Source organism: Filicampus tigris, chromosome 13 (assembly GCF_054856515.1).
Source record: "Filicampus tigris isolate MCC_2025a chromosome 13, RoL_Ftig_1.0, whole genome shotgun sequence".
Taxonomy (NCBI): Eukaryota; Metazoa; Chordata; class Actinopteri; order Syngnathiformes; family Syngnathidae; genus Filicampus; species Filicampus tigris.
This window is the reverse complement of record NC_141229.1, coordinates 19,686,217-19,711,926: the sequence shown is the minus strand read 5'-3', so window position 1 is coordinate 19,711,926 and position 25,710 is coordinate 19,686,217. Positions and strand designations below refer to the sequence as shown.

Here is a 25,710-nt window from a genome sequence, read left to right as displayed (position 1 = left end):
GTAGGTGTGAAAAATTAAATAGTAATGAAATTACTTTAGAGATTGAGATTACATTTATTGTTTTTCTATTGGTATTATTGATCAAAGACACTCATAGCATAATACCGGAATCAAGATTCAAAGCAGCATAACATTGTTGAGCTGGCCTGCACAACACCTTGTGCTATTTAGACCCTCTTTCTTTAAAATCCCAAATACTGCTAAATAATAGAGGGTGACTTAATTTTTGCCACTAAAACTGTCTAATGTATTCGGCACTCTCCGTAACTTCCACCCTGTATTTAAATTCCCTGTGTGTGTCTCATTCGTTGCTCCCGTGCCAATATTCACACACACCGGCACGCACACGTGCACACACACACTTGCCTCAAAACTACTTTGCAGTTGTAACAGGCTGTTGCAAATCCCTATCAATCAAACAAAATAAATGCAATTTGTTCCTTTATACTTTTAATGTCTGAGCGATAAAGAACTCAGAACTAGCATTTCACAATGCAAAAATAGCTATAATGATAAAATAAAAAAAAAATTCGATTTCAAATGTGTTTGTTAGTTTTCAGAGACGCGCCTCAAGTGGAGGGCACAAGCAACTTGGTGGGCACAGTTACAATCAATATTGCATAAAAAGACAAGACAGCGATTTATTTGTTTTTTAAATAGTGAACCTACAAAACTGCTGTGTTGAATGTGCTGCAGTCAACAATTAGGGGGGGATATAACTTTTATGCTTCTGCACCCAAGAACAAAACTTGTGCAAAACGTTAGTCTAGAGCCCTGGGCCACATTTGTGTGTTTTAGAACTGTTATTACCTACATTAAGCATGGACCCTTTTTGCTATTTCAATAACAAAGGCAGCTCTAATCTCTGATTTCACTTTACATGGTCAAACCTCGTAATGGTTTGCGGCCCACTGACTGCCATTCGACAGCAGTTCGCTCACGTTGACTTCAGAACATATATTCTCATGCAATGAAATATTTTTTGGTTTCATATACAATTGATCCTTAATTGTTGAAACTGACAGAATGACAACTTCATCCAAGTGGACTCAGTCAGTGTAACGAATTTCTTTGTTCCTGATCTGAATGCTGCTGCCAACATTTGACACTCTGCAGTGGGCAGATGATTGCCTTGGCTGAGGCTATTACACTAATCTATCTACTCCGCTCTGCCAAGCCCTCGGCCTAGGGTGCGTGTGTGTGAAACATGGTAGCGTGTATTGTGCTTTCATCACACTTTCATTACATGCAGGGTATGAACAAGTGTTCATGCTGCTCTATGAAAATGCATTTGTCCATGATGTATGTATACATCTCCAATAAGTATATGTGCGTAAATGTGTGGGAGCTCCATTGTGAGAATTTCCGCATCCGCTTGGCATTGAACCTTTCCCACTGGGTGGCCATTTTTTTCAACATTCATCACTGATACACACTCTTATGTGGGGCTTAGTGTGTGTGTGTGTGTGTGTGTGTGTGTGTGTGTGTGTGTGTTTATCACTTAAGCTTCCCTCACTCCAGCCTGGCCAAAGCCAGGAGGGCAGTGTAATCTCCATTAGTCACTTTCAGCTTTTTGTCTCAAGACGAATGCCTTCATCCATGCACAGATTGGTGAACTATGATACCAGATTGCTTTGTTTCAGTCCATTTCATATGATTAATTATTGGACACAGCCTTCGGGCCACAGCCATGCATGGTTCTTCAAGCATTCATGACCATGATTCAACAGACAAGACAAGGGGCTCTGGGCTGTGATGAAGGAATAAGGGGCATAAAGCTGTAATTTACTCAGCTGTGGCTTTTGCTCAGGAGAGCCCGGCGAGACTATATGTGACACATTGTCCGATTATTTCTGGATTTTTTTTTTTAATGTCAAAAGTATTGCTTTGGGCTAGCTCATTAGCAGTTTTATGTAGCTGCAAATCAATTTGTTTCATTGTATCTCTCAAATGAATAATTCTTTGGTAGGAGGGGCGGTGAAACCAATTTATAAATATCTTAATGTACTTCTCTTTTGCAACGAAAAGAAGCTATAATCATCTCTGGTTTGTATAAAGTACTGGGCAAGGGAGACCATACGGTATTTAGCTTTGCAACTGTGCTACTATATCTTACTATAATATTACTCTAATTTCAGGATAAAAATGTTACAAAAATAAGGATAATAAGTCACACAAGTGTGTGAGATTCATAAATGGCACATAGCTGCACACTTTTCTGCCTGCCGGCATTCTCCAGTCAAGTCAAACCTGTCATTTACGCACACTTGTACCAGGTAGCCACTCTGGGTGGAAATGTGGGCATTCTCTGGCAAATCTGGCCAGGTAGGCAATCGGTGTACATTCGTGGTGGACTTAGAAGGACGTCAACCCCAAAAAACCTTTACAATAATGGGTTCTATGAAGCCCCACTAGTCTAAATGTGATATTCTTATTAATATTGTGTTTGTGGAATATGAATTAAGCAGCAAAATCTACCCGTTTTTACCCATCTCAGGGGACGGCCGTTTTGTAATTCGCTGTCGACCGAAAATGACATCACAGCTGCTCAGGGCTCGGTAACGGTAGATTTTGCTGCTTAACTCATATTCCACGAACACAATTTTAATCAGAATGCCCTGTTTAGACTAGTGGGGGCACATACAACATATTATTCCAAAGAACATTTTGAGGTTGACTTTCACTTTAAGCAATTTTGCTACTCTGCACACCAGAGGCTTTTGTAAGTCGAATGGCCTGTGATGGTGAAACATTATATTGTATGTTTTAACTGCACTGAAACAAGCTGCTGTGTATCGGAGTTTCTTTTAAAGTGCTGCGCATAACACAACTGCAGTTATCATAGATGGCGTGATGGTGAATTCGATTTTGAATCATCTGTTTTTATTTGATCTATGTCAGTTGTGAAATACGTTTAGGTGACTCATCCGTGGTGTGTGATGTAACCTGGTTGTAGGGCACCGCTGAGAAGCAATAGCTCGCTCAACCACTTTTCTATGATGGACCTCCAAACCTGCGTTCAGTCATCGGCGCAGTATTTTAATTAGCTTACTTGTAATACATGTATCAATAGCAGTATGGAGATGTAGTCGGAGAAGCCGAGGCAGGGGCGGGGGAGAGCACGTGAATGTATGCGCTACGTATGTTCGTGTACACACAGTCCAGCATGTTGTCCTCTACTTTAGTATGGCGACACTTCCCGAGCAACACTTCCTCTTGTCGGTCTCTCCCTGCCCTGTGCATCGCTCTGCTCACAGGAGCTGTAGTCTGCCGAGAATACTTTTCAACACGGATGAAACCGAACTCTCTAAATTTGTATAGTTAGTCTGAGCGAATCTTTATTTGAGATTGTTGTTGTTGGGAAAGTTGAGATGGCACTAAAATCGGCTTCAGAGTCATTATAAAGGGGCCTAATCCTGGGAGCTCGATCCTGGGTGCTGTCATCTTAATGACTAAACTGCTGAAATGTGTGAATTTTTGTACAGTATATCCCTTTGTCATAGCTACGTCACTGATTGGTCATTGGTCCAGAGTGTACTGTGGCTAGGCTAGGCTAAGTAGGCTAGGATAGGCTTTAGCCCTGTGACCTGCAATAGGCTTAGCAGTAAAAAAATAAAAAAATTAAAAAATGGATGCTTTCAATATAGAATACAAACAAGCACAATTCCATAACAACCAAGCCAAATACAACATATTGATACATAAAGGAGCTGTTTTAAGCTCAATTTGAACGTAGTAATTAATGATAGTTAAATTACTACCACACGGCTGTTGTCAAAGCTAATGCGTATTTCCTACCAGATGGCGCAAAGCCACACTAAGAGATTTAAGTCTCACAGGGAGACGGAAAACACCTCAGAGCCTTGCTTCTTATCTCTGTTTCACCATGCATAATGCCCCAAATGACAGAATTAATGGATAACAAGCACCCACACAGCTTTTAGTCAGAGGTGAAACAAGCATCTTGAGCCCAAGCCAGGTGGGTTTTGTTAAACACACCTCTGCCCCACTCACCATTTGTTTCTATTCATGTACTCTCGTACCCTTAATCAAAAATCTGACTGAAAAGACAATATTTCCACATGGAGTTCTATCAATACTTACGATCAAAGTTAAAGCTAATTAAAGGTTTAATAAACATGACTTGACTAATCAGAAACAGTCACAATACCAATCATGTTAGATTCTGAACTGTATATACCAATCAGGTTTATTGACCTTATAAACACACACATGGTTGTTGACAACTTTTCCTTATCTCATGAATGTGGGGTACCCACACTTTTTCAGCATGTGAGCTACTTATAAAATGAAAGTCTAAATGATCTACTTATTTCATTCATTTTTTGTGTTTGTTTATTTATGTATTTATCTTAAAATATACATAAAATTCTTTTTATGTACTATATATATATATATATATATATATATATATATATATATATATATATATATATATATATATATATACTTTGCATGACTGCATGAACCCATATACATACACAGTGAAGCATGCAACAGGTTGTCAATCAATATATAGAATTCAGCTAAAACCAAAACATCATGAATTTGAAACAAATAAGCCAGACGATGGAGTAAAAATAAAGGTATAACCGGGGGTCACGGTTAGGATTGGTCACACATTTTGACTTATGGATCGGATAGTTTTTGGGATCAGCAAAAAAAACAAAAACAAACCAAAAAATAAAGGTAAATAGATTTTTGTCTTCATTTTTTAAAATAAAACACTTTTGCCCATAAAAACTAAAAAGAATGAACTCCTAATGTCTAAAATGGCATTTTAGGGAACAAGAACACAATTTAACGCAATATAACGCAGGATACACTCTTATTTTGTAAGTGATACAGTGTATAAATTTCAAGGTATCCTGCCAGACATTTTGAGCTGAATGTTTTCTTGGAATTATTTATTGAGCAAAAGTGTTTTTATAAAATAAATGAAAACAAAGTTTTATTTATTTATTTATTTTTTATAATGAAAAGACCTTGAAGTGCAATTTATGGCACCGTTCTTTAAACATGGACAGCACATTACAAAGTAATCTATGTCCACAATATTGAAAAGGTAAAAAAATAAAAAATAAAAAAAAGTAAACCAAGGAACAGCTGTTGGATTACCAGCTAATGATAATAGCTGCTAGCCACTAACGCTGGAGACTTGTGCGGTATCATACAATGACAGCATAATTTGTTTGCGTCCTAAATTAGCGACTGAATATGATTTTGGGACGGCATTGTGTTGGTAGCAAGCGTTAAAACTGACTAATCACATTGCCATAATATGAACACGCGCAGTTTTTTCACCAACCATTCTGCAGATTGTGCCCGTCCCGAACCGTGATGCTTGATCCTTACCGATCATGGTCAAAGATGATTTGTCGTACTGCACCACTATTGTGTACAGGTACGCAAATATGCGTTGTGACGCATATGACGGTATGCATCAGTGATTTCTGTTGCCCATGCGTACCTGCGTACCCGTTATGTGCATAACATTTCACAATTAATAAAGTTTAAATACAAAAAATAAATATTATAAACTACAAAGTGCAAAACAAAGTTCCTTGCAATGAAAAATACAAGGGAGAAAAATACAATAAGTAATTGTATTGGTGTTATCTTCATTCCTTGTGCAGTTTCAAAAACACAAGGCCTGCCGCGCAATGACTTCAGACCCAACTTGGACTAAAATATAGCAAAAATGACAGTTGGAAGAGGACGTGAACAAGAACAAAGAGTAACTGTTTGTTGGGATCAAATTCATCATTTGAACGTACCCAACGCAGTGCGTAATGCTCGCCACATTTTTGCCACAAGTTTTTGCTATTTCACCCATATGGACCTACAAATATGATCACCGGTAAGTATTGTTCTAAAAACATTTACAACATATATTCCGTATATTGAAATGATGGTAAAGCCGCGCACCTTCCAGCGTAATTAAAATCAGAGGAAAAAGGCTTCCAAACTCGTAAATGTATTTTTAGCATGTGTGAAATCCTGCGCGAGTGGGTGACGTCATTACGCTGGTGTGTGCCATGGAAAATCGCCAACTCTTCTGCTGTGCTATGAGAGGTACTGACACTCCCTATGACAGCTACTGGTAGCTAACGAACTACTAAAAGGGGACCATTAAGGCAAATACAGTCTATGCACCTAATGCAGTGCATAGACTGTATTTCAAAAAAATAGAGGGAAAAATGCTGGAAGTTCCTTTCCTAGGATGAATTTCTTACGGAGCAAAAATCCACCAAGTGTGGACGTGGGTACTGTACGCTGCATTGTGGTCTGTTGCAAGACTATCCCTCTCTCCCCAACACCCCAAACTGTGTTCATTTATGCATTTAATATGAGAGTGGATAGTGGAGTGGAGAGTGGGTCTGTGGATAAAATATAAGACTTGAGCGACAAAAAAAGACTCAGCAGCAGAAAAAGCCAAAAGCTACACTAAAGACAAGGTTTTTGGTTACTGAGAGGAACACTTCCCATCAACTTCCTGAGCGTGATGTGTTGTGTGCTGACACAGTCTACCTACACAGGCTAAATGATGCCCCCCAGCACTCAGCCACTCGCCGTGAATATTTCATAATCTTAGACTTGCGGACAGCGTGCATTTTCATCCATGCCGAGCGCACAGAAAAAAAGCTTGGCATTGGCTGACCAAAGTGGGATAACCTTTCCAAGTTTGGGGGTTTTGAGGCAACTTGGAATGGATTTTGCAAACATGACTCTTGAGCTTTCTCCAGGTTCATCATCTCTGGAAAAACCTTTGAGTGATCTATCTAAACATTGTTTTAGTTTCAAAATATGCTGTCATAAGGCCTTGGGAATTTCTTCCCAGCATGTCTCGTCCTGCATTTCAGTTAATGGACTCCTTTGGCACGAGGTATAATGTTAGACTCTTCTGGTTGAAGGGGCCAATGTCCGATATGCTACAGTAATCACCACTATTTACCATTAGACACGGTAGAGTAACTTGTCCGTTCATTTCATAGACCAATGATTTAGCACATCTCAACTGGCCCTGTAACTGTGAAGTAAAACGCTGCACTGATTAGTTTGCTATTTCATGATTGTGCTGCATTATTGCCCTTACCTCATCATCAGGATTTATGCTTGATTGGCATAGTTTTCTAACACCTTATTTCAAGATGATGCTAAAATCTTAGCGGAAACTGAAATGAGCGACGAGATTGATTGATATGATCTGCCAAATCCACTTACAGTGCGATGGTACAACGCTGACAGTATTTTAATAGCTCAGTTAATTGCGGAGTGTGACATTGAAAGTGACTGCAATGTCATTTCATAAAAAAATCTATTGGTTGTAAACAGGCTGTCACATCTTTTGATTTACAGTGCCATAGGGTGGAAATCTAAAAATGTATACCAGGTTTATCTTGCTGTTAATCTCTATACAAACAAGAACAATAGAGTGCAACAAAGTGCTGTGTAATAAAAGTTGTGCCAACTGAAGGGATGATGTTTCAGCTCTATACAGTACTGCACGGTGGTTCTCAAGCTGCTAAGATCAGCTTCATTCTTTCAGGTAAGCTGAGTCATCCGCATCACTCTTTAATGCTGTGGTTTAATTCCCTCCTCTGCATTGTGTTTTTTGTTTACGTCAGTCCTTTGCCATGATTCTACTTAGTCATTTTTATTCTGACCTTTTGCAACGGTATGGTATACCAACCTTTTGCAACGGTTGGTATGGTGACATTTCTGGAAATTTGTGAATATGATTACAGAATTTGAGTTAAGTGCCTGGATGGTTGTCTGGGTGGAATTACAAATAATTATGTTTTGGTGTTTAAGAATAGTGCATGTGCGTGCACGGAGACACAGAAAAAAAAAATGTTTGATTTGAATATTTAAATGACTATTAGGCTAGTTATTAGTGTATTACATTTATACAAGTATGATTATTACTGACCAAACACTTTTGTACTGTAATCAAGTGGTTACATTTTTTTTCACAAGTTAAGAAATTCAATTGATATAGAAAACAAGGTCAGCTGTTGTTAGATATATTTATGAACTGAATTCAACTGACTGCTACTGAGACACATTACATAGACCTAGAACAGCCAATTGACTTCATATCTAGGAGTAATGGTAATACTGTAACGTTTACTGTAGATACAGTACTCTTCGAAAACATGACGATCCTTGGTGAATAATATCGAAGTCTACTGGTACAAAAACCATAATGTTGCATCTTTTGCAACATAGATCTATCTATCTATCTATCTATCTATCTATCTATCTATCTATCTATCTATCTATCTATCTATCTATCTATCTATCTATCTATCTATCGATAGATGGAGCTACATCTATATCTACATAGATCTATAGATAGATGGAGCTATATGTTTATAGATCTATAGATAGATAGATAGATAGATAGATAGATAGATAGATAGATAGATAGATAGATAGATAGATAGATAGATAGATAGATAGATAGATAGATAGATAGATAGATAGATAGATGGATAGATATCTTGTAATAAGATATGTGCGTCTATATGTATATAAATCTACTGTATATACATATGTATAGATAGATAGATAGATAGATAGATAGATAGATAGATAGATAGATAGATAGATAGATAGATAGATAGATAGATAGATAGATAGATAGATAGATAGATAGATAGATAGATATCTTGTAAAAAGAGCCCTCGTATGTTAGGATAACAGTTGCAGTACTATGAATGATATAATTTTGTCATCGTGTGGAAGTTTTTGTGTATCTATGCTTTTAGTTGAGCTGGGTATTACACTGGAGGAGTGATTGATTAAGATTAAATACCTCTGCAGGGGGAAACTGGGGAGGAGATAGGGACACAGTGTCTTTTAAGAACATCCATACACATCACGCCTCATTGTGTTTGTCAGAAAAAGCTTACTGTACAGTTGGAAGGGCTGGGACATAATTACAATATTTGCTGCGGGTAGTTACTTGAATTTTCTATCCTTTATGATGATCATTCATATATTCTAGCTGACAGTCGTGTTAAGACTACTACTTGCACTGTATTTTGTCCTCAGTAATCAAGGCCCTTAATCCTTGGACCTCAGCCACGCCTGCAGCAACTATTTAGTGATTAAAGTTCTTTACTACCCATTCATTCTTGTTGTTTAAGTGTTGTATCGCCCTTCTACTTCAAAACGTCTACCCGCAATATGTGAGCCATTTGTCTTGGCAGTCTTTCAACTAAAATTGATAGAGCAATGATTATGACATTGCTTGTCACCCAAATTCTTATGAAAATGGATATAATTTAGATGACTGGTGATTCTATTGATTAAAAACTGGAACACTGACATTGTATGCCCTTGAAGTTCAATTCATCAGAATGCAACCAAACATTTGAATTAAAATATCTTACATAAAACCATCATAGCTGATGCCAGATGTTATTCTTGGTCACCTTGGTTTGTGCTGTATTTGTTTATCCTTCGATGACATATGACTTTGACCTTTATGGAATAATCATTTGAGATCTGTTAATCAAATCTGCCATTGCATCATCTATAACACTTATGGCAAGGTTTATTCGAATTCCATACCACACTTGCTGCTCGGAATGGAACTCTTCAGGCTATTTAAATCTTGCCTTATGCAATGTATTCAACTCCTCTCCATTGCAGCCGATCAACAGAGAAGATCCTCCTGTGCAAGGTTCAGTTTGTATGCTGTTTGCATACACTCCTACTGTATCTTCACATACTATTCTGTGTTATTCTATCTAAATGATGCTAAAAAAAAACAACATTAATTGCATCTTTCCTTTTTCTTGAGTTTAACAATCACCTTTCCTAAGATTTCAATTAGTGAGTTCTCGTAATGTGACTTTTTGGGGTGCTCTTGTCCTATACAAGCAGTTTTTATGAAAAGTGTGATGTTCTTATGTTCGCTGGGTTTGAACTTACAAATATTTGACTAACTAAGCATTAAATTATACATTGTCATTATTTTTCATTAAACTATTAAAAAAAAAAAGCAACATACTCGAGGCTCATTTATATGCACGTTTGGTTAATTTGATATGTTACGATTAACAATCATTTTTCATCGTATTAATAAAGAGCCCTTATGAAACCATTCATGATAGTGTTATTTATATGATCATCATGGCGATAGATGCTTGCATTTAGTTTTAGCTTTGTAATTGATAAAGCTGTGAATAATTTGCTAAAACTAGTGAGGTGTCAGGCTATCTGCTGCCTCAAGCAGGTGTTAGTCTTAAAATAATTGTATTTAATCTATGTCAGCCTTTACATGACATGGCCCTGCAACAAGAGGTTAACAGCAAAAGCTTGGGTACAGGCTATTCGATTCAAGTCCTAAATGGGACAAATAAATCAAAGCGAAGACAAAATACTCTCTCTGTTCTACTGACGCTACAAAGGGAAACAAAGTGTTGGTGTGTGGTACTTTGTGCTTTTGTGTAGATTTAGCTTTGAAAACACTGAATGCAGTGCATTCCAAAATAAAAGTAGCACATTCATTTTGAATCAAATTTCTAGTAAAAATGAAATGAATACATGCTTTTGTAAACTCATCTTTCTATAGGCCATGTTAAGCAGTGAATTAAGTAGCTCGCATTTTACCATCTTGTGTAAAACATTTATTTGCGTAAAGTATTCATTCATCCACCCACTTTCAATACCGTGTATCCTGTTCAGGTCATGAGGAGCTGCAGTCAATCAGCCGATTTTAAGCAGATAGATTACAACCTGGACTGGTTGCCGGTCAATCGCAGGGCACATATAGAGAAAACCTTCCAAACCGTCACTGAGTGGGAATTAATTTAACTATGCGCACAGAACTCAGACGAGTGAATTACAGCGTTACACATCAGCAATTCTGCGTAAATTAGTCCTTAAATAACAACCTACATAATGTATTCAACTTTTGTATAAGAGGAATAGCAACTAGATCTGCCTCCATAAGAGAAATACAATACAAAAGCAGGAAAACTGTACCGGTAAACGGCCTGAATATCACTTCACACTTGAATGAGGTTTTCCTGTTGCGATCGATACAGAATCAAGAATTCTGAGTATTACATTACAGATACAGAATATATTGCATGTATACAAGGTCATCATCAGAGCTGGGCATCGCCTATTTCCTGTCTGCATATTTAATCGACCCGCGTGGTATCTGTCGGTCGAGTCCGCTGGGGGTCTACTCGTGCGGCGTCTGCTTGTGACGTGAAGATTACGTTCTCAACGCCGATTGGCTGTCACAGATGAGGGATGGACCAGGACCACGTGGTCGATTAAATATGCAGGACGGAACGTGGTGGCGGTTAGGCAATGCTCACTTCTGGTCACCATAATGGGAAGGAGGGGCCAATAAAAGAATACTTTGTCACTTTTAGGTGACACATTTCCTTGAAGAAAAATAATTACAATAAGAATCAAATAAAAATACAAATATGTTCATCTATTTTAAGATGTGCAGAAAAAAAGTATAGTTGAATTAAATAATGTATTTATCTATTTTAGCAAAGTATAATATGCAGAAATGCAGAAAAAAAGTATAGTTGAATTAAATAATGTATTTATCTATTTTAGCAAAGTATAATATCTTCACCCTTTGACTCTTGCTTATAGGATGTGCACAGGGTTCTTCAAGGTTGCAAATGTTTGCCAAAAATTGTTTTAAAAAAGGTACCAGTGTTTTAGATGAACTATAAAATGTAACCCATTGTTGTGATGCATCGGAATCGAATCGTGGGCCTTTGAATCGGATTGAATCGTGAGGTACCCATAGATTCCCACCCGTAATATCCATTACCCAAACCGCTCATCTTCAAGAGGGTTGCAGGGCTGCTGGAGCCTATGCCAGCTATCTACGGGCAGTAAACATAAATGAACGATCACATGATACTCACACATAACTCAGGCGAATGTACCACCACGCCATCTTTATCATCGTGTTTTCACTTTTTTTATATATCGCATTATATTGTTGCAAGCCTCATGCCTGTGTGAGTTTCTTTCGGATACTCTGGTTTCCTCCCACATCCCAAAAACGTGCATAGTAGGTTAAATGAACACTCTAAATTGTCCCTAGGTATGATTGTGAGCGTGAGTGTTTGTCTGTGTGTAACCTACAATTGGCTGGTACCTTTTTAATACAATTGCAGAACTCAAGGAAGAGCAATGATTTATATTTCACAGTTTGACTGTCAACACAAATTTAATAAATAGACGAGACTGGAGAAAGAAAACGGCGCGCGGTGCTGTAGCGGTGGCTGGTAGAAGTACTGTGTATTTCCTCTGTTAAGAGCAATAAAAGTTAGCGCTCGTTCCACACATTACTGTGAGTGGTGTAACACTAACAATGTTATAACATTAAGCCCTGAGAAATCGTCATCAAACAAACAGCTTTACTATTCAAAATATAAACCAACAGCATATTTTGTAACGATAAATAACAGACTTTTAACTGCTAACCTTGCAGAAGGTATGCATATTCTAGGTTTTTGTGTGAGAAAAGAAGTGATCTGCATGCTCTGGTGTTATTGTACTACGTGACGGGAATTTTGTATCGTGGCTACAGTGTCACTGTGTGCATCATGCCGAGAAAGCCCCTTCCTTCCACAACCGATTAAGGGCGCAAATCTGATGCACTCTCTTGGTAATTTTTCTTGCTCTTTCGGGAGTTTGGTGGAAGAGTTGCTAGAGCACCTGACAGAGTCGGTCGGTTGTTTATCATCTCCGACGGGTCCGCCTTTCGCCGCACTCAACTCTAGGTGGTAGTGTTTCATGTTTGTTGGGTTCCCGAAATATTTTTATCCTCGTCTCACACTTCATAAAGAAATGAAATGTCTCCAAATGCTTTTAACGAGGATTGCGCCGCTTGCGTGAGGTTTTGCTTGTTCCATCATCTTGTCACGTAAGCCTCGGCACAGACGTCTGGCGTACAAACGGATGTAATTGCTTGCACATATTTTTAATTAAAAAAATAATAATTATACAGTGGTACCTCTACTTAGGAACGACTCTTCATACGAAATTTTCAAGTTATGAAACACCTCAACAGGAAAATATTGCCTCTTGTTACAAAAGAAATTTCAGGATACGAAAGGTAAAAATTCAGTATGGGCTGCTACTCGCAGCTCCAGAGTTAGCTGCTCATAGCTGCTCTGCCATTGGCTATTACCTAGCATCTTCCTGGCATCCCATTGGCTAAGAGGGACTTCTACCGTATGTAGCTATGTGTGTAGATAGACAGATAGACAGATATACGTATATGTGATAGATAAGTCAATGCAGCGTCCTCGACATTCGCCCCTCAGGCCATGAGATGTTCCAATAGTTTTACGTGAATTAGAAACGAGGAGAAGAAAAAAAGGAGAAAATCGGTTTTTTTGTCCATACAAACAAAGCAAGAGATAATAGAAAAGTATGAAAAAGGGATGCGGTTGGTTGATCTCGCCAAAGAATATGACCGTAATGTATCGACAGTTGCGACGTTATTAAATCAGTTCTTTACAAAACGTCAGACAAAAAACACTTCTGAGAGAGAACATGAACCAAAGAGGGCAAAAAGTGATGAGGACAGCAATTAAAAGGTAAACGACCATCATTTTTATTCCTTACTCCATTCTTCATTATGCACAACTCTCATTTATTGTGCAATAATCTAATTGTAACATGTATTTGTTACATGTTTTGATGCATTTTTATGCTTTCTAAAACATTTATGTCTGAATATTGGGGGGCTTGGAAAACGCGTCTCTACTTACAAAATTTTCTACTTAAGAAATTTCTTCCAGAACCAATTTATTTCGTGAGTAGAGGTACCACTGTACTTTAAACATAGATTATTAATACCTTTGAATTGATACAGAATCGTTTTAATAAAATGAGCATCGACAAAACGATTATCGTTCCCACCCCTAAATGTATATATATATATATATATATATATATATATATATATATATATATACATCACTGCTGTTACTTAGTTTCCTTTCTACACAATCCTACCTATTTTTTCAACATTTTTACTGCTTTTTAACATCTCTTTTTACCTTATGCCCTCCTTCACATTATTTTCCCTCTCTGCTCCGTGTTTAATAAAAACGGCAGAATCAATACCCTTGACTCTTTGCTTTGCCAAGCAAGGTGTTAAAAGAAAATCAATCTGTTTTCTGAAGAAAGAAGTGTGTAAAAGAGAGTCAAATAACTGCAATACGTAAATGACTGCAGTGTTTCATGTTGAGAAGGGCCATCAGGGAGAAAAGGGATTCTGAAAGACAACTGTTCACTAACATGCCCCTTTTAAGCCGAATTTCAAGACAGTTTTCTTAGTTTTGAATCGGGGCAAGATTTAGAGGATCCACTGGTGCATTGTACACGAGGGGAGTTTAACATGACAGAAATATGGTTTGCCACAACAATGGTCTTGCACAGCTGAAGCAGAGTTAACATTCTAACTGCAAGCCTTTTTCCTTCACTGCGTAAAGTGGATATGTGCGTACTTGGGCTCAGTGGTGTGCACTTAAGGCCCTGAAAGCCCTCTCTGCTGGCCTAATCACTATCAAAAGCACTGACCTACATTTAGAACTGATATGAAATTGTATTAATTAATTTCCAACAGACTTTTGTCTTTTATTTCATAGCCTGTCTTGGCTGCACAGCTTCTAGTTGGTTGTTTTGTGGATTAATTATTTTTTCGTCCAATCAAATTTCAGCTTCCATGTGATGCCATATCAATGAAAACTTGGAATGCTGGCTGATGCGAAACAGGCATACGAGAAATGGCTAGAAACAAGAAACCAATCAGCTAGAAGGTGATGTCAGCAATTTTCCATCCTCTGATTGATTCATAGCTACCTCAAGGTGGTTCCTCTACATCGCAGGTGTCAAACCGGCCCGCAACATCATTTTATGTGGCCCGTCAAGGCAAATAATGTCATGATTCTTGCAAATTGTCTTCACTTTTAACAACACTGCAAGATAAATTATTGCAAGCATTTTATATATTTTTTGATCAGGAAAATGAAAAGAGTTGTCATTTTCTATTTTATCAACAAATCTGGGCGATATTAGGAAATAAGTGACACCATGAATAACCAATTACAAACTCTCCATTGGAAATCATTGTACTTTCATTGCTTATAATGTCCAAAAACTGTGATCAATTAGCACCAAAATGTATGTGGACATCCCTACTAATGACAAATTCAACATATCAAAAGATTTGTATTCATATGAGAATGAGGAAATGTGGAAGTGAGCAGAGGCACATAGATTTATGCTGGGACAAGCGCACACTGCTTCTTTGCTTAAAAAAAAACGAATAAAAAAAACAAAACACTGCTTCTTTGCTGATCACGGTTAGGACAAGCGAGGCATTTAACACCAGATATTCACAGAGACTGAAGTGGGAATGAGTAGATGTGCACATTTATTTGGATGAGGAATGGCCCCAGTTTTTCGACCGACAACACACCGTCCAATTTGGAATGTAACAGCCGAAATGGTGCGTTCCAATGCGGCCACACTCGGCTGTGGAGTCAGGTGTGCACGTTCAAGACACCCCCAGTGTTTGATGAGGTCTTACCTCACTCTGATGCCGCTCCACTCTCGCAAGCGGTGTCGGACAACGCACGCTACTGCTTGGGAGGCAACCCCTCGACATGAAGACGCAGGATCATGATCACCTCCACACGCTGCGTGGACAGTAAGGAGCTAATGTTGCTGTGCTAACAACTTTTGTTTTAACGACCTGAAGCTAGTTGTTACTATTAGCTGTGCCGTTATCTTACTGTTAGCTGGGGAGGTGATCATGATGAGATCACATTTTATGTCAATAAATCCAAACTATTGTGCAGAACACTTTTATACTTTCACAGGTTGAAATGGACAAGAGTAGTAATGTACATTTGCATTTTGGTGGCGATCGGTCGCCGTTTTAGACAACAGAACTGACAAAGCGAGCAATATTACCACTCTTGCCTCCATTCCGTGACGTGGACCGCTGAGACTGAAAAAATAACAATCCGAGCTCCAAAAGTGGGCGGGCCAATTTGTCGTAAATCTAATCACAAAAAAATCCCTTTAACTCCCCATGGCTAACATGACCGTTCAGGCAAACCTGAGCACTTGACCTTTTTTTGCCGGTCCATCCTCTGCCCGTGACCTGGGTACCCTTCCGTCCTCATCCCTCCGTCCTTATTCATAAAAATTACCATCCTCTGACCATCCGTCCTCATCCTTTTAAAGCGGTTCCGTCCTTACGTCTGCCCCTACCCACCAAAAGAAAAAAAAAAGGAGGGAGAGATGCTAGCGGCAGAGGTTTATTTAAAGCGCTGAGCTTTATCTAAAGCTCATTATCTGGCTAATTTACTATTCAAAGCCGCTTATCTTATGGGTACCCACTTCTGGGTTAACGGTTTGATGAACCGCTTGCCACCACATGTTGTATGTGTGTAAGTAGACGAAGTGAGTGAGTCGAGAGTTGTAATGTAACTGCTTTATTTAACAGCAGTTATTGTTTATATGTCATATCGGCGGAAATGCCCGGTCCAGGGACCCCTTCCATTGGTCAGCCCTTGGGTTGCTGATTGGCTCGCTGGGTTCCGCGCCACTTCTGGAACGCCAACTGGAACATCAGTCCATGTGTGGAAATTGATGTGTGGAGAAACAAATCAGGAGAGGTTTCGGTGCTGCTACATGTGCGTGGAATTGTCCCACGCATAGGCTAGCTGTCTTAAGGCTTCTTTATACTCCCGCGTCGGTGCAGGCGACAATTGCGAGACATTTTGCCGAAAGGTTCTGCAACACATGCTGCGCACACGTCAGAAATTGTTGCGTATACAATGAAGCACGTATTCTCTCTCGTGATTGGTCCGTTATGTCACATGTTGCGGTGACGTACACTTTTCCCTGGCTCAGAAATTTGAGGGCAATTAATGTGTCACCAAGGAGGAGGGGCTCCACCATGCAGCTTGTTGCTGCTGCGAATCAAATTAGTTTGGCAGCGACGTGGCTTTTATGTCATGTGTGTGTAAAGAAGCCTGCACACGCACGTACCACCTTCGCTGCCATTTTCCAGATCGTTTTTGCAATACAATTAAATGCATCGTCTAGTCATCTGGGTTCCTATGTTGTAGCAGGCATGGTATCCATTGTTGTAACTGTCTTTATGATCATTGCTCTGCAGTAAAAACGCTGACCCGAATTGGCCATAAAAGGCAGAGGAAATTCCGCCCTGCAGTGTTCTCGTCAGTATCAGCCGTAGCGACGACCCTCGACTTGGAGTGAAACTGCAACACATTTTCAAAAGTAACTGCTTTGGGTTGCGCGTGAGTATAAAGGCAAACTGTGCAAGGCATTGCCGCAGTGACGTGCCCGCAAACGTCGCCCGCGGACGTATAAAGAAGCCTTAACAGAGTGAGCAGAGCTGAACTCTCAGTTAAAGGGCCACTACACAAAACAGCAAAAATAACAATAAATAATAAAAAATAAAGAAAGCGGACAAAAATGACACTGTGTGACAGAACCTGTACAGTCCACAGCATTCCCGCTGCGGCGTTCCCAATGTAAGTAAGTACGTGCAGTTGGGGAACTCGTGGAGCGTTTGAAGCAGTTGGAGGCAATTTTTGTTGTTTGCCCATTTCTCCGAGAAGGTTGAGATGAACTTTGATGAACCCAAAAAAACATGCATGACGCCGCCGCGGGAGGGATACTAATGCGGCAGAGGTTTTTTTAAAGATGATTAGCTGGCTAATTTACTATTCAAACACACTGTGGACACGCTTCAAATGCGCCACTAGTACTAGTACCAAACTGCACGTGCTTACTTCCATTGCGAGCCCCGGGGTTGGTTTTGTCGTATTGTATAATTATTTGGGTCCAACAGACAGCATGAAGTCGCAGTCAACAAGTTACTTATTTATTTTCCACACTTATCCTCCTTCACACTTCTTGGCCTTCAAAATAAAAGCACACTAGCAAACCACTACACAGCAGGTTTGCTACAGCGTATTTCCGGAAGTAGGGAAGACGCCAGAAGAAGTGCATGAACTCCACCTTGATGTGCCAGCGTCATCCTTGAGTGCTGCACGTAGCTTGACTATACTCGTGGACACAAGTTGTTTTGAAACAGTTGTGTTCCAAGTCGCGAGGGCGTCAAAAAGGCAGCGACAACAATGGATATCGTGCCTGCTACAACCATAAAGGGACCGAGATGACGAGACGATGCATTTAATTTTATTGCGAAAACTATCTGGAAGGTGGCGGCTAAAGGGGAACGTGGGTGAGTAGCTTCTTTACACACACATACGTGACATAACACCCACGCCGCTGCCAAACTTGTTTGCTTGGCAGCAGCAACGAGCTGCGTGGTGCATCTTCAGCATTGTGTGGGAAACTGTATGTCATCGCAACATGTGACATAATGGACCGATCAGAGCAGCAACAATTCCTGATGTGTGCGTGGCATGTGTTGCAGACCTGTCACCAGCAGCACAATGCGTCGGTCATGTGAATCATTGTGGCAATTGTCGCTCGCGCCGACGCAGGGAATATAAAGAAGCCTAAAAAGAAGCCTTTCACAGAGTAGGCTGAGATGAAATTTGGCCGTCTCGTGACCACGTCACACCCATGAGGGACGATTAGTGGGCCGGACTAAAATCCACTTCCGGCCATGCTTAGTCCAGCCCTTTTTTAACATTTGTCAGCTTCCAACCCCCGCCTCAAAAATGGGCATCCGACCGGGCCGGAGGAGGGTCCGACCGGGCCGGAGGAGGGTCCGACCGGTCCAACCCCGGGACGGACTGCCCAGCTCTGTGCTAAGGGGAGTGAGAACAATATGTGGCTGTGTAGCTCAAAACCCGAAAATGTATTTGAAGAGTGTCTGAAAGCTTAGGTTGCCACCCTCCACAAAATGTACCGAATAGCACAATTTTGGCTAGCTGAATTCCAACACAGCCAACACGATGAACAGAAACGGCCACAAGACACCCAGCAGCTGCCAATAAGAGGAAAGCTGTTTTCCATATCAAATTAACTACAGGAGACACCCAATTGGGACTAATCTGACATTTACATATTAATGAGAGAACATACTGTTCAAAATAAGTTATTTCTGACCAACAAAAATATCTTGACAAATGGCATCTTACTCATTTCCTCATTTTTTATATGAAAACAAGACTGGTGCCATGGCATGGCATTTTGAATTTGTTTTGACAGAGTTTGCAACATAGCCTACTGAAACACAGCCATACAGTGAAATCAGTCATTTGATGGTCAAAGTAATGCCTTTATGCGTTGTATTTAACTTTCTGTCACAGAAATATCTGCCATACTAATCAAAGGATCCAAACAAACATACAGGCAGATATTGCTACGCTCATAAAAAAAACTATTTAACATATAAATCACATTGAGAATATCACTGATATTAGCATGACCCAAACATTCAATCTCAATGCGCTCCTATTTCCTAGTCATGATGCACACAGATGAAGTATGTGTTGGGATTAGCATTGATATGAAAGGCAGATAATACTGTCAGATCTACTGACAAATATTCTTTGTGGGCAATAATTCCATCCTACCATTTCACAAGAGTAAACATTTTGCTCAAATCCATTTCATTCCCAGCGAGCTTGATTTAATGTCTGTAATCCTGAGAAAACAACACGAGCCACAAAAGAACAGCTTCCCTGTCAAAGGCAATCTCAGGGTGTTCAAATTGAGGTCACTTTGGATTTTATAGATGTTATTCTATATGGCTATGTTCACACTGCAGCTTAATTCTGATTTTTTTGTTCATATGCGACATGTATCAGATTTTTCCATGCAGTGTGAACAGTACAATTCCATTTTTTTTTTTCAAATCCTACATGGACCTCATTCGTAAGTGGATATAAATTGGATCTTATCTGCTGTATGATTACTCATCCACACACATCTGGCCTATACTTGATCAAAAGGCCAATATGCCCTCCGCGTAGGCAAGGCAGAGTGCTCGAGAGAATACTGACAATCGTCTGTGAATCTGCAAAGTTATTTAGCATAACAGTGTTGACTTTATATTTGACTTTAATGTAATCCCACTTGAGACATGAAACATGAAGTTGACATTTGTGACAATAGTAATATTTCATCCACGCAGACGGTTCATTTGTTATGCGCAGCAATGGCATAATGACATCATCTTTAGTAGATCTCTCAGAGAAATGACGAGAGTCGCCTCATATCCCCCAAAATATTTCGACCTCTTCCTGCCTCGCTACTTTGGCAATATGAGATAAGATGAACCACTATACCATATTTACCTCAGTAAATACTGCGCCACACTAACGTAGTGTTTTCAAGTGCACGTCACTCGATGTTGTGCTTTATGCGCATGCGTGTCACATCACAGACGTGTTCACATTAGAAGTCACATTTAACTTGTAATGCAAACATGTACATTAAAAGAAAAAAAATCGAATTTAACAAAAAATCCAAATTGGGCACCACACCCTGCAGTGTGAAGAGCCTATGTCTAAAAAAACCCTGATCATCTGATTCTGGACTGACAAGTCAAATGGTGTTCATATAGTATTTGCATGGCTATTTTGGCATTGGAGAGCAAATAAAAAGTGTTCTGAGCACACAACAGTTGTTGGAACATTCATATAAACATACCTACACTGTACCGACTTAACTACCTCTGCTGGTTATTGCTATTATTACAACGTTTATCTGTGCAGCCTATTTCCTTCCTTCCGGTGTTGGTGGTTGTTACCCTTTTCACTCTGAATTGGCTTAGAGTATAAAATTACCCTTGTAAACCTCATGTAGCAGAGTTATCAGTTCTCGTACTGCCATATTCCAAACCATACCCAATATCATCCTTTTCTCCCATGGTCATTAAATTTGCATGTATTCCAATGTAATGTGATCTATACAGCTCAGCCTTTTCATTGCCCAGATCATTAAGCAGTATTCAGTTGCCATTGTATAATTGGTCTAACTTCATTGTATTTTATTTAATGAGGATGGAATGATTCTGTCAGACTTACCGATACACAAGCGAATCATCTTGGCTCCCATTGTACTGGATCTGGAACATCCGGATACCTGGAATATTCCTTTGGAAGTTAAAGTTGATCAGTGCGGTTGATGACGTGGCCTCAGCGGTCACCACTCTCTTTTCTACACCGCCCTTCACGTCGCCGGTCACATTGCTTCCGTTGTTTCCACTTCGAGTGGATGTAGAAATGTCAGATGATCCTGGGTCAGGCTCCTGGATGTTGTTGGTGTTGTTGGAGATGTGTGGGAGTTTAATGATAACCAAGTCTACAGTTTGGTGAGCTTCACCAGCTGGGTTGGAGGAGATGCAGGTGAAAGAGCCGGTGTCTTTTACAGTACTGATGAGGATGTCCAGACTTCCGTTGGTGTAGACCAGTGTTCTCGAGGAATTTGAAACGAGTTTGCCATCAGGAGATATCCAATGTATTGCTGGCTCTGGGTCGCCTCTGGCTTTACATCTATTGAGGAGTGGAAATATCAGTCATTAAACAAAATGTACTAGTCCGACTGTTAATGATTTAAAGGATTAAATGATTAAGTATTTTATTCTTTATTATTTCTTTTATCATTATTTATACAATGATTAAGTATTAATTCAGTAATAATATATATATTTATATATATATATAACCTTTTTTTTTTTTTCATGAACGCCCACCTGTGACGCGGTAGCCAATCTAATTGGATACAATAATGTAATCTAAATCATAATACAATAATATTTTCACTCTTAACTAAATGTATTTTGAAGACCGTTCCACAACTAGTATGTATATAAACATGCACTTTTCAGAGTAGCCTTTTACTATGGACAGTCTAAGGCACACCTGTGCACTAATCATGGTGTCTAATCACCATCTTGATATAGCACACTAGTGGGATGGATTACCTCAGCAAAGGAGAAGTGTTCACTTTCACAGATTTAAACTGGTTTGTGAATAGTATTTGAGAGTAATGGTGATTTTGTGCATGTGGAAAAAGTTTTAGACCTGTGAGTTCATCTCATAGAAAATGGGAGCAAAACATTTTTGTTGAGAATACATGCACACATATTCCATATCCTGACTGATTTCACCAAACAGCAGTTTAGTCACTCTTTTTGGACTTCTTAGAGGGGGTGCCAGAGAGCTTTTGCTGAGGAGTCCCTTGCTCTTCTTTGGGACTTCACTACTTATGTGGGCAAAAGGCGGAAGAAACCCTGCGATTTGAACACAAGTGATGCTTCAATATTGGACTTTTGTGCTCATCACACATTTAACCATTAGGATGTCCATACATGCATTTGGCACCAGGGCACCCTAGACCGCAGTTCTATGATTAGACTTTGTGGGCTTATCATCGGACTTGCGGCCAGATGTCTTTGTACACTTGGTGAAGAGAGGGCCGGAGTTGTCAATTGATCAAACCATGGAAGGCAAATCTTCTGATTTACCTGTCGATCATTGTCCCTCCTTTTATGGTCATAAGCCTTTTTTTTTTGGGGGGGGGGGTGGCAATGAAAATTAAATCACAAAAATGCTTAAGTAAATCATGAATGGGATACGTTTTTTATAGGACTTGGATCTCAACACAAATGAGCTCTATTTCATTATCATTCATATAATCATTCAATAGCAATCATTTTTAAAAGGAGAGAAATTCACTGTTGACCCTAAACCTCTCTTAGAGGTATTCAGTAAAGCTGAAGCTAATCAGCCACACATATGTGCAAAATGCGACAATAATTTGGAATTTATGGCTCTCGTCTCTGCTAATAACACTGGTCAACAGCAAATTTTAATCATTTTTGAGGCAAAGATGTTTCTAGCACATCAGCTTTTGGAGATATTTTCATTTTTTAATTTAAAGTTTGCCTGCAAAAGCTTGCCCAATATGGACATTACAATGCAATGTAATTTATAGCTATGATGTTTCAGAAAAAAATTACATGTGTTGCTGAACCTAAATCTTAATTAATTAAAACTCATAATTTAATATTACAAAATACATTACTATATTACATATGATATTAATTAGTTAGTTATTATATCATTATCATTATTGTTATGAAAACCTGAAGTGCTAGAGGAAAAATGAGGTTAGGTTCGGAATCAGCGCAAAAAAAAAAAAAATCATCCAGAAAAGTTTACTTCCTGATAAAACAATTTGATTTAAAAAAAAACTGTTGACCAGAGCAATGTACAAATGTTCTGGGCAAAACTTAATGAACGTGTAATAATAATAGAACCTCTTAGTTTCCCTCTTAGTTTTATCATGTTTTTGCATTACTAGGAAAAAAACATTTGTCATTATTGGAAGCATGCATAAAGTAGTAACACAACGTTAATAATATTAAATTTTCTGCGGACAGTTCAGAGTTTTGGCAAAGGCAGAAAAATTTGCATTCACGTCAGGGTTCGTTCAAGGTCGTAAATGTTCGCCAAACAGTCATCAGATGTTCGGCAGACGTTCGGTTGTTAACGATCAAAATTCACTTGTGACAAGAAAAATCACTAAAACTCTTGGCGAACTTGTGGCGAACATTTGCGACAGTGAACGAACCCTGACAAACTGATGTGAACTTTTAAATGAATATGTTCGACAACTATTCAATGTTTGGGTCCTGTTTGCTCTATATGAAATATATGAAAGATATTTACAATAGCTTTTCACATCTTTAATTGCACTGATTAATTTGTACCAGCATGTTAAATACATAACATCCTTTTATTATGTATGCAGCCCTTGGAAGAAATAGTTTGGACACCACTGATTTTGATAAACTTCGCTTATCGGACAATGAGGGTTAGGGTCTGATACCTGAGTGACACTCTCTGTCCTTCGAGGACCCTCATCTCATGGGAGTATCGGGTTATGAGCGGGGGTTCACACAGGAACTCTTCCTCGGGAATGGACCAAAAGTATCGTCCGGAGAGGTGCTGAGGTGAGGCACATGTCTCCAAGTCATCCTCTCGGTTGAGCCTTCGCAGCCAAAGTAGCTCACAGTTACAATGCAGCGGGTTTCCGCCAAATGACAGTGCAAAGGTTGAGGAGCTCAAGATCCCAGATGTGGCCAAAACCTATAATGGAGTTTCAAAATGATTTTAGATTCAGAGTCTTGCAATTAAATAACATTTCCATTCGTGACTCGATGTGCTTTTAAATTCTGTTGAATATGAATAAGCATATTTGAAGTGATACATGCAGAAGACATCATTTATCCGACCTGTGCTCGCTGAAAGAGAGGGTCCGGTGGGAGCTTTTGAAGTTTATTTGAGGTGACGTCGAGCCGGTTGAGTTTCTGTAGCAATGAAAATGTTCCCTCCGGAATAAAGTCTAACATGTTGTGGTCCAAACTTAGCGTATGGAGGCTTGTCATTTTCTGTTGGGAGGACACATACAAACGATTACATTTTTTAGGCCACATTTTCAACTTTGGTTAGATTCCTACATTTTTACAATGAGAAAAAAAGGTTATTGAAGTACATTATAAATAATGACATACATAAATAATAACATTATGTCCCCGAAAATGTGAAATCATCCAGGTACAAGGGAATAGAAGCTAGTCTATTTTTAAACTTTAAGCTATTCATGTTTTTAGAATGTTTGTCATTTCACATATTGAACAAAAGTCTTTTTAACAGAAATTGCATTTTGCTGAGACTCGAACCTGAATGGCCTCCCATGGAATGGAATCTAGGTTATTATAACTGAGATCCAGTTCTTCCAGTGCTAGCAGGTCATTAAATGCTCCCTGGTGGATCACTACCAGCTGGTTGTTGTTCAGAATCAGGTGGTGGAGCTTAGACATCCCACTGAATGTATCATTGCCTATCCTTGTCAGACGATTACTGCAATATAATGACAGGGGGGCAAACATTAGCAACTTTTTCAGCCTGCAGCTTTCAAGTGACAATCGAACTGGCATAATACTACGTTTTACCTGTTGAGATGCAGGGCTCTGAGGTTCTCAAGATCAGTAAAGGCATGAGGTGTGATGTAGGAGATGGTATTTCTGGATAACGTTAGGTCCACAAGCCGTGTCATGTTTGCAAAGTCTTTCCTCTTCACACTGAGACACAAATAGGCAGTGTTAAATGACACCACACTTACATCATTATTTATGGTTGGAAATGGCAAAATGGGAAAATAAACTTGCAAGAAGTAAGATTTGGAGGTGAATCTATAGATTATTATTAAAGAAACACATGGTGAAAATATGTTGTCGGCAGGCTATTTGTGGACTTCAACATTCAAGATCTTTTCAGTATTCCTTTTCCTGTCTACTTTTCATTCAGTATGTATGAGCGGGAACAGCACTGCACAATCTATACAAGTTTGGATTAAACCACTGCGTCAAGACAAAATAACACTGCTCTTCTGTATAAATGTACATATCGGATGCTGTGGCTGGCCTAAAGGCTTAGGGCTGAAGCTAATAGCTTATAAATGCCATAACCCTGCTCACAATCTTAATTTCCTAAAACAAAAATTACTTTGCACTTAACCTCTTCGAATGACCTATACACACAAACGCCGATACAAAAACCCTTACTCCTTGCACACATATGGTACATATACATGTGCACAAACACCCACCCACATATATACATGTACATATATATATACAGTACA

At 39.2% G+C, this 25,710-nt stretch overlaps 1 protein-coding gene across 3 annotated transcripts in view; it reads right to left on the bottom strand.

Moving 5' to 3' along the window:
• Positions 1 to 25,710, bottom strand: part of lrfn5a (leucine rich repeat and fibronectin type III domain containing 5a) — a 157,231-nt gene that overhangs the window by 14,540 nt on the left and 116,981 nt on the right. For all 3 annotated transcript variants that reach the window (XM_086049974.1, XM_086049976.1, XM_086049975.1), the window contains 5 exons: positions 25,019 to 25,147; positions 24,746 to 24,926; positions 24,299 to 24,454; positions 23,893 to 24,152; positions 21,084 to 21,551 (listed from right to left, as the gene is read on the bottom strand). In XM_086049974.1, coding sequence (XP_085906100.1) covers positions 21,084 to 21,551; positions 23,893 to 24,152; positions 24,299 to 24,454; positions 24,746 to 24,926; positions 25,019 to 25,147 — 1,194 coding nt within the window. The remainder of the gene's footprint in view (positions 1 to 21,083; positions 21,552 to 23,892; positions 24,153 to 24,298; positions 24,455 to 24,745; positions 24,927 to 25,018; positions 25,148 to 25,710) is intronic.